Raw genomic sequence first — 14,717 nt, 5'->3', positions numbered from 1 at the left:
TATATATATATATATATATATATATATCGCGTCTACACTTAAATCCAAAATCTACTTTCTCATCAAGAACAGTGCCCAGATGTATCTCTGCACTGTTCACGGCCTTTTGCTCATCTTTCATGAGACATGATGCAGGGACAGCAGAGACTTTTCCTTAGTTTGAGCCACATTTACTTGGAAGGAAAACTGTTCACACCATGAAAGGATTTTCTCAGCTATGGGCTCTCACTCCACACGCCGCAGAGGACTCACTATTGCAGAGTCACCGGCTTACTTAAGGACAAATATTGATCAGTGATTGATCTGACACTCGCAGATTACAGAAACTAATTAGGTCGGTCAAAGCAAACTACACAGTGGGGGATTACTGTACAGAGACCATCAACCCAGACCCTCTGGGACCTGTTTGTTCAATAGTTTGAACAGATAATTGTTCAAACTATTGAACTTGTTACATTTTAGTATACCAATATATTATTTCTTCTTCTGCTCACCAATAGTTATTGTATCAGTTCTATAATTTATTCATTTTGCTTTGTCTTAGTTGTTGACTTATGAGTTTTGAAAGAAGACCACTCATACATACATCTGCATTTGCAGAGACAAATAACTGTGCTGTACATTTTGCCTACATTTTTAGTCTCATTGACTTCATTCCTTCCCTTCCCCACAACTTCGTCTTTGTAGACCATGAGACATCCGACAGGCACCTCTCCATTCTCCAGAGCTTCTTTCGCCTGCAGCAACACATTTAAAAAAGCAGTTAACAGGAAGCAACTAAAGATGGAAAATTGGTTAGTGTTAAGAAGAACTTCAGAAGAGAAAAATCCCCAATACACCTGTGCACAGATCTCTGGCTGCAGCTCACAGCTTTGAGAGCGTGGTGTCTTTAGGGTTCTCTAGATTAAACTTTTAGACATTTCTTAATATCATAAAGGAGGCACATGAAATTATTTTTAACATTATACACTAATTATTAAGGATTTAGGGATTATAATAGTGGATCATCTGCCTCCTGCCATCTCTATCATCCTCCTCTGCCATACTAACCCTTCTTTCACTACATCCATGAACCTCCTCTGTGGCCTTGCCTGGCAACTCTGCATTCAACACCCTTTATCCAGTAAATGTTCTGCACATGTCCAAACCAACTCAGCCTTGCCTCTTTATCTCCAAATACTTAAGCTTTCCCTCTGATTTCTAATCTTGTGCATCCTGCTCACTGCAACTGAAAATCTGAGCATCTTCAGCTCGGCCTCCTGTATTTTTCTCAGTGCCACATCTCCAAACCATCACAGCAGGTCTCACTACCATCACCTTCACTTTTACTCTTGCTGCTGACCTTCTGTCAACAATCACCCCTGACACTCGTCTCCACCTGCTCCATCCTGGCTGCACTCTCTTCTTCATCTCTCTTGTGCACTGTCTGTTGCTTGGGATGGTTGACCTCAGGTATTTATACTCGTCTACCTTGACTATTACACTTATCTCGTTCTCATTCACACACAGATTTTCTCTGATTTTCATTACACTCTCTTCCACCTGTTTACTACAGATCACAGTGCTATCTACAAACATCCACGAGGTTCACGGAGACACCTGTGTGACCACATCTGACAAATGTTTACATTATTTATTATTTACTATTATAAAGAAACTTTTTTCCAGCTGTATATAATATCACTACTTAATCCCTAAACATGATCAGAGCCTGGATAAACAGCAGAAAAAGGGCATCAGAGGGCAAATAAAGACATCTAAGTAGCATTACTATATAAAATTAGCTAGAAAAATAACCAATACCTCAATCAATACAATAAGGCAAATAAAAAAAATAGAAACTTCGTAGTTCACATACCGAGTAGTTTAAATGAAAATTAAATAATTACTTTAAAACTGCAAATTTTACAAAACAAACAAAGTCGCCGTGACTCGGCTGAAGAGTTAACGGAGTGATTAAAAACACGAGCTCACCATGTCAAAAGCTCTGGCCATCCACCTCTCAATTTCCTCTTCACTCGGACAGAACAGCTCCACAGACTCTTCTTTACTACCCTCCTCTGTTCCCATTTCAACTGCTGTGACCAAAACTCAATATAAAAAAGCTGCATATAATACACCTGCTAATTTTTAATTCCTGTTTTACCCGTAGCCACGCCGATGTAACGAACTCACACCGGTGGGGGGAAGATAATATTGGACGGACCACTCGCTGCACCTGCGCTCCACGCTCGTTCTGGTCTAATGACGTCAAGTTGATGACTATTGTGGAGGGATCTAAACCGGATGTTATCGATTTTACCCCCAAAAATAAAAGAACAATTTTTTTTTAGTTTATACCAGGAGAAACTAAATTTTTAGGGCTCGATACGATTCGTTTATAAGATTTTAAAAAATCTATTGTGTTTTACTTCAGAGACCAGTCTGACGATGGTGACAAAGTAGTGTCTCAAAACTATCTATATATTAGATATTCATTTTTGTTTTCGTCAAATTTTGAAATATTTTATTTTAACATTTGTGGCTCAGTTTTGCAAAGCTTGTATGTGCACTGGTATATTGCATTGTATTGTATATTTTAAAAGCATTAAAAAATATTAAGTGTTTTTTCCTTGCCTAAATAAATAAGAATGTTTCCAGGAGCCTTGTTGCAGACACAAAGTCACTTTATGACTACTGTAGTTCAACTTGTGGTTTTATTTTGACATAAATAACCGGAAGTCATTACAATAGTTACCATGACCAAAGTACTTTGGCACTTTTGAGAGTTAGCAAGCTGCTATCCGAAACATGTCCGTAAAATAGTAAGAAAGAATTTAGAAATAGAGTTTTTGTTGTTTTAGTTGGTGGCCCTCTCTCTGTCCGAGGATGTTTTCGTCTGCGTGGAATTTTATAAAACGCCATAAAAAGAAATTTATTTTCACCGGAGCTCTAATTGGAGGTAAGTCATGTTCCTGTTAGCCGCCGTGCTAATGCAAGACTGCAGCAACACGCCAGACTCCGCAGAACAGCCTTTAGACTGGGCTTTTTATCCCCTTGTTAAATAAAGACGGAAGAAATGCACGCTAACCCATATTTCAAAAGCATAAAAAAAATGGTATTTGGTTTATTCGGAATTTGTTTTCTCCATCGTGCCGCAGAATATTTAGTGAAACTACCCTGTTTTTTTTTAACAACCCACAAGGTGTGTTTGCATTGAAAAGACCTTCTTAGGAAACCAGTTAGTTTCACCGAAATTAACACTGCTTTATGTGGTAGTTGATTACTAAGTTAAATACTATTCATTGGAGTTCTTCCTTTGTATTTTATTTGGGGCTCTTTAAATAGCCAACAAATGAATGAAGTTTGGTGTAGCTGTTCATTATTCGTGTTTAAAATTGATTAAGTGTACACTGACCTCCACATAACTGCTGGCCTTTTATCTCACGTGGCATTATGGAAAATTCAGTCTCACTTACCATATTAATTGATAAGCTATAGCATCTGTAGCAAGTCGTAACATTGCACACACTTGTAAGTGGGATCCGGTGGCTATTTGACTTTACTGGTTTAAAACTGAGTGGTAAATATGGGGGTGGGGGGGATCTTGGGCCCAACAACTTTTAACTTTGGAAAGAGGGTCAGCTAACTGATCTTGCAGTAAATGGTACATCTTAGAGGTAATACCTTTACCAAAGGGTGATCTTGAAAGCAGTGCTTCCACAGGGCTGCCTGCAGGACAACTCATGGGGCTTTCCAGCCATTTTGATAAAGAACTGCGCATTTGGACATATCTCCAGAATTGATTGCACTGCAAATTATATAGCTTAACAATCTGATCGAAGCTCAGGAAACGTTTGGTTCTGCGATCAAATAAATGTGATACATAGAGGATGCCTGCCTTACGCCACTGTAGCCAGTCAATCTGTGCCCCACCAATTAAAATTCTTTCCCCATAAAGGTGCTAAAGGTGATTTAATGAAGTCCCAATGGCCCGTCCTGTGTAATTTGCACCATAATGTTTTCACAGTTACAATTATTGGATGGTTAGGTTTAGGGAATATAATTTTGAAAAACAGTGTTTATCCTTGCACTGGAGAAACTTGGAGAATCCATTTCAAGGCTCATTTCAGCTGTTACATTTTACACAGTGATTCAACACCTTTAATTTGTCTCAAGTCTGTAAATCTGCTACTTAAAGTACAGCCCTCTGGTATTATTCCATGTCATAAATATCTGCAGGGCAAATCCTGGTTAGGTTTTGCATCGTACCAAAGCCAAGGATAGTTTTCTGCATTTAATGTGACCTCATTGTGCTCTCTGCGTCCCTCCTCAGGCGTATACCTTCTAGGTAAATATGCCCAGAAGAAGTTCAGTGAGATCCAAGAGAGGGAGGCTACAGAGTACATTGCTCAGGCCAGAAGACAGTTCCACTTCGAGAGCAACCAGAGGACCTGCAACATGACTGGTAATTATTTTACACTTGACCTGGTTATGACTAACAGTTGACAGAAAAAGGTGAGGACCAACACTACAGTGAAAGTTTTAAATGTGTTGCAGTGCTGTCCATGCTCCCAGCGCTCAAAGAAGCCATCGTCACGCAACTCAACTCAGAAAGTCTCACAACACTACTCAAGTCCAAGTGAGGAAAAAGCTTCTTTAACTTGGTCAAACAGTAGTAGTACACAAGTTTATTGTTTAAGGCTACATTTTTCTTTTGTTTGTTATTTTATGTTGATTATTGCAGTTGTTGGTTTTATTCTTGAGGAAAACATTAAATTTTGAAATTAGCACAAGTTCATGTAGTGAAATAAATGTGTACAGTGGCTGACAACCATTTCCCTCATTCACATCTACTTTACAGACCGGCTAATAAACTGGAGATCTGGGAAGATTTAAAGATCATCAGTAAGTGTTTTTCAGTTCAGATGTCCCTGAGTGTATCTGAGTAAAATCTAAATGCCTCTAAATAATCTAATAAATGACTTATTGGATTTAAAAACAAACACAAGAAAACTTAAAATATGATAACAGAACTTGTCGTTTTGTTCAGGTTTTACACGCACAGTTGTGGCGGTGTACAGCACCTGTATGCTGGTGGTTTTACTGAGAGTCCAGCTGAACATCATTGGAGGATACCTGTACCTGGATAACTCAGTGGGAAAGAGCACAACGGTGAGGAGCACAGTGACTCCTAGAACTGATTGACTGTGTGTAAAATGATCAGCTGCAGCTCACTGTGTCAGGAGTTTTGGAAACTGTTTGGAAAGAGAGATACGATACATATTAGACAGGTTAAATATCGGTCTGATAATATTTATCCATGATCATAAAAAATACACCTTTTAAACATTACCTGGTTTCCCCAAAAAAGCCGTGACCTGTTGTGAACCTCTCGGGCTGTCCTGCAGTTTCTGCCACACTGAGGTGATGAATTGTGGGGTGGTTTGTCTGCTGGAGAGTTTGGAGCCCAGGGCAAAGCCTTGGGTTCTTTGTCATGCTCCATACATGTCCACTGGCAGGGTGGACATTGTTTGGGTGGGTGGTACATGTCAGAAAATATTTCCCACATCTGTCAGTGATATGAGAATGTGAGAATGCCCATTTCTGACCTGCTAGTTCCCAGTTTGTGTCCAGTTATGCTGATTTGTGTCAGTCTGAGAGTAAGACGGGTAATATTTTGGTGTACCCACAGCTAGGAAATACTCATCCTGTGTACTGACTCCTGCACCAGAAACCTGTTTCCTGTTGTAAAATGAAAGATTATCTAAGGTTTGTGTGAAAATGTTTGAATCGATATCCACATATGCCAGGACCCAAGGTTTCCCTGACGAACATGTTAACAGGTTAATTTGATTCCCCAGTAAAACTGGTGAAGCTTTTCGGTGCAGTGTAACACATGGCTGTGATTAAAGAGAGCAGCACAGCAGTGCTTTTTGCCTGAACTGAATAACATAGAAGAGAATACGTTAAAGATTTAATTAATGACCTGTTGATTAAAATAAGCTTAGATTGGCTCAAAAAATCTCTGCCTGTTTAAAGCTGAGGTGAATATTATTCAGGAGTGTGTCTGTGTTGTGTGTCTGCTTGCAGACCCCTCTTGCCCCCCCAGATGTCCAGCAGCAGTACTTGTCAAGTATCCAGCACCTACTGGGAGACGGTATAGCACTGACACAAAAGCATAAACCTGTAAAATCCTTGTTTCCATCTGTCAGTGCAGGACTCTTGTAGTAACAGACTTCTGTCTCTGTCTCACACTAGGTTTGGCAGAGCTGATAACGGTAGTGAAGAAGGCGGTACAGAGCTCACTGGGAAGGTGATCTGCAACAATTATTCTCTTCATTATCCATCAGTGATCTATAAAGCAACAGAACAAGTTATTAACAACGTAGCTTAGGCTGGTAAAAACAATGTGGAACAAATTCTTTGTATTGATCTTTGTTGTGCATCTTTTAAATGAAAAAATCAATCATCAAAACATCAACGTGGTTTATTTCTCATCTCCAGCGTGTCTCTGAAGGAGACCTGGTCTCTGCTGGAGCTGGAGCAGCAGCTGAACTGGATCAGAGCGGAGGTGGAGGCCAGCTCGAGGCGGTCTCTGTCCTGGTACCTGCTTGCAGATGACGAGAACGTGCTGGCCGATCAGGTGACTGCTCAAAGCAGATTTACACTGCCTTTCACGGGAAAACCCCATTACAGAGTCTTACAGATCTCTTTTCTTCTGCTCCTGTAGGCGTGCGGGCTCACAGAGAATGACATTATGACCATAAAGCTGCTTAACGAGACTAGAGACATGCTGGATAGGTAAATGACACACCTGTCTGTAGGTATGCTTTAACAAGATTGTGTTTGTGCTCCTGTGAAAGGTGAATTTCTGCTTTTTGTGTCTGACTTCAGTCCAGACTTCACCACTGTCCTCAAAGTCTGTCTGAACCGAGGTTTCTCCCGTCTCTGTGACAACCTGGCCGAGTTCTTCCGCCCGCCTCCAAGTGACTCTGCCCCCAGCTGTGCACCTGATAGGTAAGCCATTGACACCTGTTTTATTTATTTGTTTTACTGCTATCATTTGCATTTGAAACATGGAGAAATCTTATTAAATCCCTACATATGTGATAGCAGCTGGAGATATTATTATTCTGTCACTGGAGTTTGGTGACCTGAGGGTTACACTATGAACAAATTTCAATAACGCCGGGCTTTCTTTGGCTTCGTTGGCTTGACAACTGCTTCATTCTGCTCACGTAAAACGGGGCACTTCATATTCTTCCACACAAAATAATCCCTATGTGTCCTGCATTCGAGCAGCTGCAGTTCCAGCAGTGTTAAACAGACCAAGCCGCAGATTACCATCAAATATTAAGACATTTATACAATTTCATTCCTGTGACATTACAGTGTTCAATTTGTACTTCATTCAGTGGTTTTAGTAAAGTATGGCTTAACAGCTTGCACTTAAAAAAATGTCCCTCCAGCAGAGAATCGATATTGCATTTAAAATGTGCTGCGAATATAAGAATAAGAAAATGTGGGCTCTCCTGGAGATTTTAAACTAAACCTCTGAGCATAACCTGCTCCTCACCAGGGCATATATTAAGTATGGGTTGACGCAGTGATTTAGACAGGTAATCAGAGAGCCAGTTTCACAAGCTGAAACTGAAAATGCACAAATGATTTAGAAGATTTTAACATTCAAGTCAGGTCTCAGACGTGTACTTCGGTAGTTCTTTTTAAGCTTTTCCTTTTGGAATTCCAAAATGGACATTAATATAGTCCTACCTGTTCAGGAGGACTACATTAACATCTAATGTGCTTCGGTTGTTTGGGGTTGTTAGATATGATTCTGTTTAGGTCGTGATCACTCCTCTGTTTTGTCTGAACATAAATACCGGCCATGTGTAATGTAAAACACACTCCTTATACACATATTAAGTGTTATGAGGTGGGTGGGGTTTTTTTTGTCCTTGTTATTTCCCAGCAAACATTAGCATGAAGTGGGCATTACCTTATCTTTGCTGTCTTTTTCTGTGTTTGTGTGTTCAGTCTGTCTGCAGTCAGTCTGCCGCTGGCAAAGATCATCCCCATCATCAACGGTCAGATCAACACCATCTGCAGTGAGACCCCCAGTCACTTTGTTCAGGTAACATCGAACACCAGACGGTGGAGTGAACTATCAGAGTGATGTGCAGTATGGCAAACAGCCAGCTGCTGTGGCTGTTAGTTATCTGTCAATCGGTCATTGTCCACACCGTTTGCTTTTTGATTTTCTTTACTGTTGGGAGCGTAATGTTCAAACATGTTCCAATCTGCTGACAGGTGCAGCTCTCATTTCAGAATACACATGTTAATGAGTTCTAGAGAATCACTGTCAGATTGGTTATGAAATCTTTAATCTTGCATGATCCGTTTCACTTTCTTTAATGTGTTTCAAACACTCTTAGATTATTTTATTCTTATTCATCTGCACGTTTGGGCTCTTTATCAAACCTTTATTTTGATTGAAATTATTTAAGAGGATTGTCTGAGTATTTTTTTTTTTTTTTATTTCCAAAAAAGTTACGATTTGTGTAACATGTAAATAAAACCAAATCATTTATATCCTTTACTTAATAAAAAATTGTACAAAGACAACATATCGCATTGTTTAACTGAGAGATTTGTTTATTTTCACTTTTATTTTCTTACAAACTTGGTTGTATGTTAATCAAACATGTTTAAATCTGTGCGATCTCTGCAGGAGCTGCTGATGAACGACCAGGTGAAGGAGTTTGCAGCCAATGTCTACGAGACCTTCAGCACGCCGCAGGAGCTGCAGAAGTAATCGACTGGATTGGACGAGATGAGGAGGAGAAGGAGAGGGAGGATTCGAGAGGGAGAAGAGTGGAGATTATTAAAGTCCTGGATTGTCAGCTCCTCCTGAGACACTTTTCCTCCTCAGCATCTCGCAAACTTCTCACTCCGTGATTTGTGGCCACGGCAGGACAGCAGGGGTGTTCAAGCTCAGCGCCGTGATGAATTACCAAACGGGAGGAGGAAGATGAGACCTCCACTGAGTCTTTAGTCAGAGCAGAGCCTGCAGTCAACTTTAGGACCATTGCTGCTTGGGAACTGGAGTCCCATTTAACCCAGTAAGGTGGCTTTTGTTTGCTCTGCACCTCAGCTGTGTGTTTGAAGATCAGAAGAGTTTACAGTGTGTTTCTCTTTTTCTGTTCAAACTTCTGTAGTGGCCTGTTTGTAAGATAGGTCAGGTGTGGACACATTTCTGTTATTAATCAGTATTTGTATTGTGGGGTTGCTGAAGCAGATGGTGTTTTCAGAATATTTCAACTTAAACTTGGATGAAGAAGCTAATGAAAATGTCATGGATAGTTAAAACTGTATGTTTGTTTTCATTCTGGGGGTGTCACATGGTGATGGAATGAGAGTAAATGACCCATTTTCTGAGCTCTACAAACATTGGGAGGTTTGAAGGGTGCTGATGGCGTGAGGTCTCTGGTCACAGGTTGATCAGTCAGTGCACAGTGGTTTGTGTCACCTTTGGACCTTTTTTCACATGTTTTCACTCCTATTTACTGGTTGAGTTTGGGCACTAAAATTCATTCGGCTGGTCTTAGGAAAAGACGTGGTGGTTTGGGTTGAAATGGGGCGCTCCACAACAGGATATGTGTGAAGCATGACAGGCTGGGAGTGACAGTCGTATGTCACCAATGCTGTAATCCAGTGTATATAGCTACGGAAAGAGACAGTGTGCATAGCTGAGACATGCCAATGGCGTTGTCTTTCATCCTGGAAACACCCAGTGTAGTTAACTGGTTTGTTTTTTTTTATTTGTTTTTATATGGAGCTATAAATTACATAAAGACTTCATTGAATTTTAATCTGTTTTCATGCTACAGATCTGTTTTGGAGGCTCTTTTAACTCTAACTTCTGCAGTTCCTTTGTTGTCCAGAAGGTGTCACACTTCTTCAACTGTTTATATGCTTATTTCCAACCTTTAGCTTCACATGAAGTTGCTTCCCCTGTTTTGAAGTTATTGGTATAATATTCTGGTCTTTGTGAAAATGCAGCATCATTTTATTTAAATGGCACAGATATTTTTCTCATTAATTTCAAGTTAATGTTATTTTTGGTGCAAAATCTTTCTGATCTTTCCCATTTTTCTTATGCTCATGTATTTGACCACTTGGCTTTAGACTCATGTGTATATACACAACAGGACTGTTATTCAAAGCCCAATCTTTCTCCTGTCGTCCTGCTGTGCTACATATTTTCACTCTCTGCCTACACATGCTACATCAGGCCCTTTTCTGAGACATGGGCGCATATCACTGCTTTATTTGTGCATACCTCTCACGGTGATGGAAAGAGCAGCAGTGTGTGCATTTGCAACAAGGGCAGACAAACCTTTGCACTCTGTGTGTTGTTTGCATTGTTTCTAGAAAAGTGTAACCCCACCTTTGAATGTTGGATGGTGTACCTACCCCTGGGCTGTCCTCTGAGAAAGAAACGTCTTTTGTATTTTTGAAACAGTAAAAATTCATCCGGTAAATCAGAAACTGAGTTTGTGAGATTAATTGTTTTATGAAATCGAACTCACAAGCAACTCACAAGGATGCACACTTGTATATGCCTTTCCGTTAGTATGGCAGCGTGTATGCAGTCTTGTTAAAATGAATACTAGTTAGGCGCTGGTATGATTGCAGTTTTACAAAGGAGCAGCCACTGTTTGCTTTTAGATGTGAAGCTGACACTGAGATGCCATCGGGTTGTGGGGAGGAAGAAGTGCATGTGCAAAAGAGAGTTTAAAAGAAATAGTCACACCTGATCAGCTGATCGTGTAGGTAGAACTGTGATAAATACTGCACTTTGAGCCCCTATGAGTCACTATTTCACTGAGAGGAATGAGATCGCAGAGAAGTCTGTGCCAGATTTCAGTTTTGAATTCTGTCTCCATCACAGTTTTCATATGATGTGTGATATGTTATGTCTCATCTGGCTTTGATTGCAAGAATTTACAACATCCAGCCAGGTGTATTCACTCTCATATCTGCTGCATAAAAATCTCTCCTCCTAAAAGTCTTAATTTAAGCAAAGTTGGGGATCACTTTTGATGACCTGAAATGCTCCTGGAGCTGTAATGGAGAAAAACTTAGTCGAGTCAGACTAAGTTTTCTAAGTCATCCCTTATAGTCGAGTCTGACTTTCCACTAATTGTTTGTCAAGGCAGATTTTTCACTTAGTTTCCTTCTCAGAAGATGAGGAAACATCAGGTGACAGTCCGACTAACTTAGTTCCTGGTTCCCGAGTTGCGTAATAAACGCAGCAGGGTGAGAATGTAAAACTCTGTATTTAATCACAGATGTTATGCCTTTTTGAAGCATAATGTCCTGAATGACAGCTGAAATGTATGTTTATATCAATTTATTAAAGAGATAATACATATGACACGTGATTTCATATACTGTCTTTCTTTTGTGTATTTTTAAAGGTTCAAACTGGAAATTGTCGTGGAGTTTTTGTGCCACTAGGGGGCACTCTACTGTGGGCTCTTATCATCCTCAGATAAGATCCCACATGTTGGAAAATGCTGGTATTGGAAAATGATCATTGTGGCTGTTAAAAATTGTGTCACTCTTGTGACGTATGAAAGGAATAAATAATCTTTTAATTACTTACTTTAGTGGAAAAGATTTTCCTAAAATAGAAATAAAACATTTTGTAATCACAGTCACATTATTTTGTTTCCACTGTAGTCTTATGGATAGATTGAGACAGCCTCTTCGTGTGTGCTATTAAACGCCCAGCTCATTGCTTTCTTGCATTGCAAACCACGATAAGGCTGGCTGAACTTGCATTATGATGTGGAAAAACTTGGTCACACTGAAAATTAAGACAAAAAGAGAAAGCAGATTAAATATTGTCATTATTATTATTCAGATGTAGTTTGTGGATTAACTTTTTCATCAGAGTTTAAATTTTTCTATTTGCCGACTTGATGTAATGTTGTCTGTATTTAGTTTGATAGAAGTGTAAGTTTACTCGCAGATCTGATGCAGTTTATTATGACCTGAAGTTTAAATCTGATCAGAGAAAGTTGAAGAGATTACAGCTCACATGCCCTCGAACATATCAAACCCATCATTAACGCTCCAGTTAAGCTTTAGAGTTTTGGAAAATCACAGTGTGGTTATAATGTGCAACTATTCCAACCAAAACGGAAAACACAAGACTAAAACCCTTTTCCACTAGTGCTCAATTTAGAACCAGTGCCATCGACTTCATCGACCACGTTTTGTAGCACTGATTTGGTCTTACCGACCACTCAAAGTGACTTTATGGTTAGAATTCGATTTTTAATCTAGAGTCACACAGCATGTTATCTACTCCATAGTCAATTTAGAATAATTGGTTAACCTAACATGGACATGTTTGGCGTAAATCTATTTGGGTACAAGGGCAACATGCAACCTCCACATAGAAAGCAGAAAGGAACATCACTAACTAGTGTCTAATAAGAAGTGTTGCCACCTTGATCACCCAGTGATTTTTGCCGTTCCTCTAGCTGACCACTTTTTGTTCCCATATTGGAGTTTTGCACAGACAGCATAAAAGATTGACACAGCCAGGCCTATGCTCCAGCACACTGCCAAGTCTTTTGTTTTGGGTGGAAGCCAACAATATTTAGACAAGGGTACAAGAGGCTTTCCATCAAAGCAAGCAGTGCTTATCTAGTGAGAAGTAAAAATCAACATCAATTAAAATAAAACGATCTCTCTCGTTTCATCTCAAGCATCATCGCAAAGCTTCGCTATTGCATATTTACCACCTTTTTCATTACTGCCATCTTGTGGCCACAGTCGGCCATTGTCTCTGCAAGCAAAATTATTTCCGCTTGATTACAGAGGTGGGCGTTCCCATGGGCATGTCTGTATCCCATTAAAAATAAATGAAGCTTCTGAAGTTGAGAGGCCGTCTTCTTTTTCTGGTTGTTTGTCCATGTGCATGTGTGGATAAGCCTCTGGTGTTTGACAGGAAACTGATAGGAGACTATCGTGCTAGGCAAGCTGCTGCTGTCTCTGCTTTCACAGTTCTGAGATCAGTTACTATGTAGACTTTGTGTGGAAACAACTAGCATTACCAAGTAGATCAGCACTCGCATTCAGTTATAACAGATACCTTTGTCTAGCTAATCACGTCGGCCAACATGTAAGACACATGAAAGTTTCAGTAACTCATTTTAATAATTCATCACTAATGAAAGCGTTGATGATTGAGAGGGGACCTCCTGCCACGTCCAGTTTAATAAAACTGCAATGCTGAATAGATGCATGTTCCATCAGCACCAGATTAGTATCTCTGAGAAATCACTTGATTGATTAAATCTACAAAGTTTAACCATCTGTCTTGCTAATGTCCCACCTTTATTTTTCATTAATATTTGATCCGCCTGTAGATATTGATAAATACCCACGTCACACTCTACTCAAGCTTTTCAAGCTGTTTGTTTGAAATAAATATACTTATTAAATTCTTATTATAATCAAGTGGCATGCCTGTTTCTGAGCAGATTTTTAGAATATGATGGATTGCTGTGTAGCTTATTTACAGGAAATTCAACCTTAAACATGTGAATAATCTTCAGCAGTAATAATAACACTGATGGGAACATTTTGCTAGAGAATAAGTACTTTTACTTTTGTTATTATTAAGGATCTGTCTTTGTCTGTGAATCATTAGTGCCAAAGGAAAATGCTGGGCTTGCATCTCAAAAGGCAACAAACCTTTAAGCTTTTGTTCTGGCTGGCTCCACTTTACAAAGAAAATTCAAACAGCTTGTGGGTGGGACTTCCACATTCACAGCCGGAGCTGACCTTATTAGGGATATATCCTCTAACTCTGACATGACAGAGCACAAAGAGTAGAAAAAAATGGCTGAAACTGGGCATTTACAGCAGCCTGAAGCCCGTGCTTTTTGCTCACAGCGATTACTTGTTCACCTCATTATTTGAAACTTTTCCATGATCAGAAAGAGCATCCATCTTTTTAACAGTATGGCAGAAAATACAGAAAATGTCCCATTTTAGTGCCATTTTCAGCTTTTTCAGAAAACTTCATAGCCAGTCTATTTAGTCAGAATGCTGTTGTTGGACTGTCTCATTGAAAACGCCATAGTATTTGCAATGACACCAGTCATAGCACGATGACGATGATGCTTGTTTAAAGAGATTCATTTAAAGAAAGTGAAAGGTTAGCTCTCAAAATGTGGATTCACTTAGAAGCATATACTAAAGGTTGTGAGGCAAGTTAATGTAATTACAGTACAAACATTATGTAGACATATTTCCCCGATACTCATTTCCGCTTATGCATCATGTTTTGAATTTAAATGTCAAACTACAGACAGAAAAGATTACTCTTAAACTAAGCCAGACACTAACAGAAAACTTCCTGCTAAGAAACTCAGTAACCTCTAGGCTGTCTGCTTTCTGGGTGGAGGAAGTGTTTCGATCTGTAGGTCAAACGAGGGACAGATCTTAACTGATTGACATGTTTCCCAAGTTTGAGCTTTCAAATTAAAGTTTCACATATCTAACCTCAGTCTCTGTTCCAGACTTGACAGACAACCGGAGAGAAAAGCTCCGGAGTCAGCTAAATTCGTAAATGTTTACCTACCTCTGTGTCACCACAGTTCCAGATAACCCAAGGTCCAGGTGGGGGGTTATTTTTGTATACCGTCTAT

The 14,717-nt window shown here is 39.6% G+C and overlaps 2 protein-coding genes across 2 annotated transcripts in view; one reads left to right on the top strand and one right to left on the bottom strand.

Moving 5' to 3' along the window:
• The window catches only part of adat2 (adenosine deaminase tRNA specific 2), a 3,915-nt gene extending 1,633 nt beyond the window's left edge, over window positions 1–2,282 (bottom strand). The window contains exons 1-3 of the mRNA XM_005732703.2: window positions 2,147–2,282; window positions 1,975–2,078; window positions 633–737 (exon numbers count right to left, since the gene is read on the bottom strand). Of these exons, the coding sequence (XP_005732760.1) occupies window positions 633–737; window positions 1,975–2,070 (201 nt within the window). The 5' untranslated portion in view covers window positions 2,071–2,078; window positions 2,147–2,282. The remainder of the gene's footprint in view (window positions 1–632; window positions 738–1,974; window positions 2,079–2,146) is intronic.
• A 450-nt stretch (window positions 2,283–2,732) lies between these two features.
• pex3 (peroxisomal biogenesis factor 3) lies at window positions 2,733–11,429 on the top strand. Its single transcript, XM_005732702.1, has 12 exons — window positions 2,733–2,941; window positions 4,316–4,447; window positions 4,540–4,621; window positions 4,844–4,887; window positions 5,033–5,154; window positions 6,073–6,139; window positions 6,241–6,295; window positions 6,487–6,625; window positions 6,713–6,783; window positions 6,877–6,999; window positions 8,020–8,116; window positions 8,714–11,429. Exons 1-12 carry the CDS (start codon window positions 2,869–2,871, stop codon window positions 8,795–8,797), a joined length of 1,089 nt encoding a protein of 362 aa, XP_005732759.1. The 5' UTR covers window positions 2,733–2,868; the 3' UTR covers window positions 8,798–11,429.
• Window positions 11,430–14,717: the final 3,288 nt, after the last annotated feature.

This window comes from Pundamilia nyererei, unplaced genomic scaffold (assembly GCF_000239375.1).
Source record: "Pundamilia nyererei isolate P.nyererei 1_Seehausen unplaced genomic scaffold, PunNye1.0 scaffold00048, whole genome shotgun sequence".
Classification (NCBI taxonomy): Eukaryota; Metazoa; Chordata; class Actinopteri; order Cichliformes; family Cichlidae; genus Pundamilia; species Pundamilia nyererei.
This window is presented reverse-complemented; position numbering and strand designations above follow the sequence as displayed.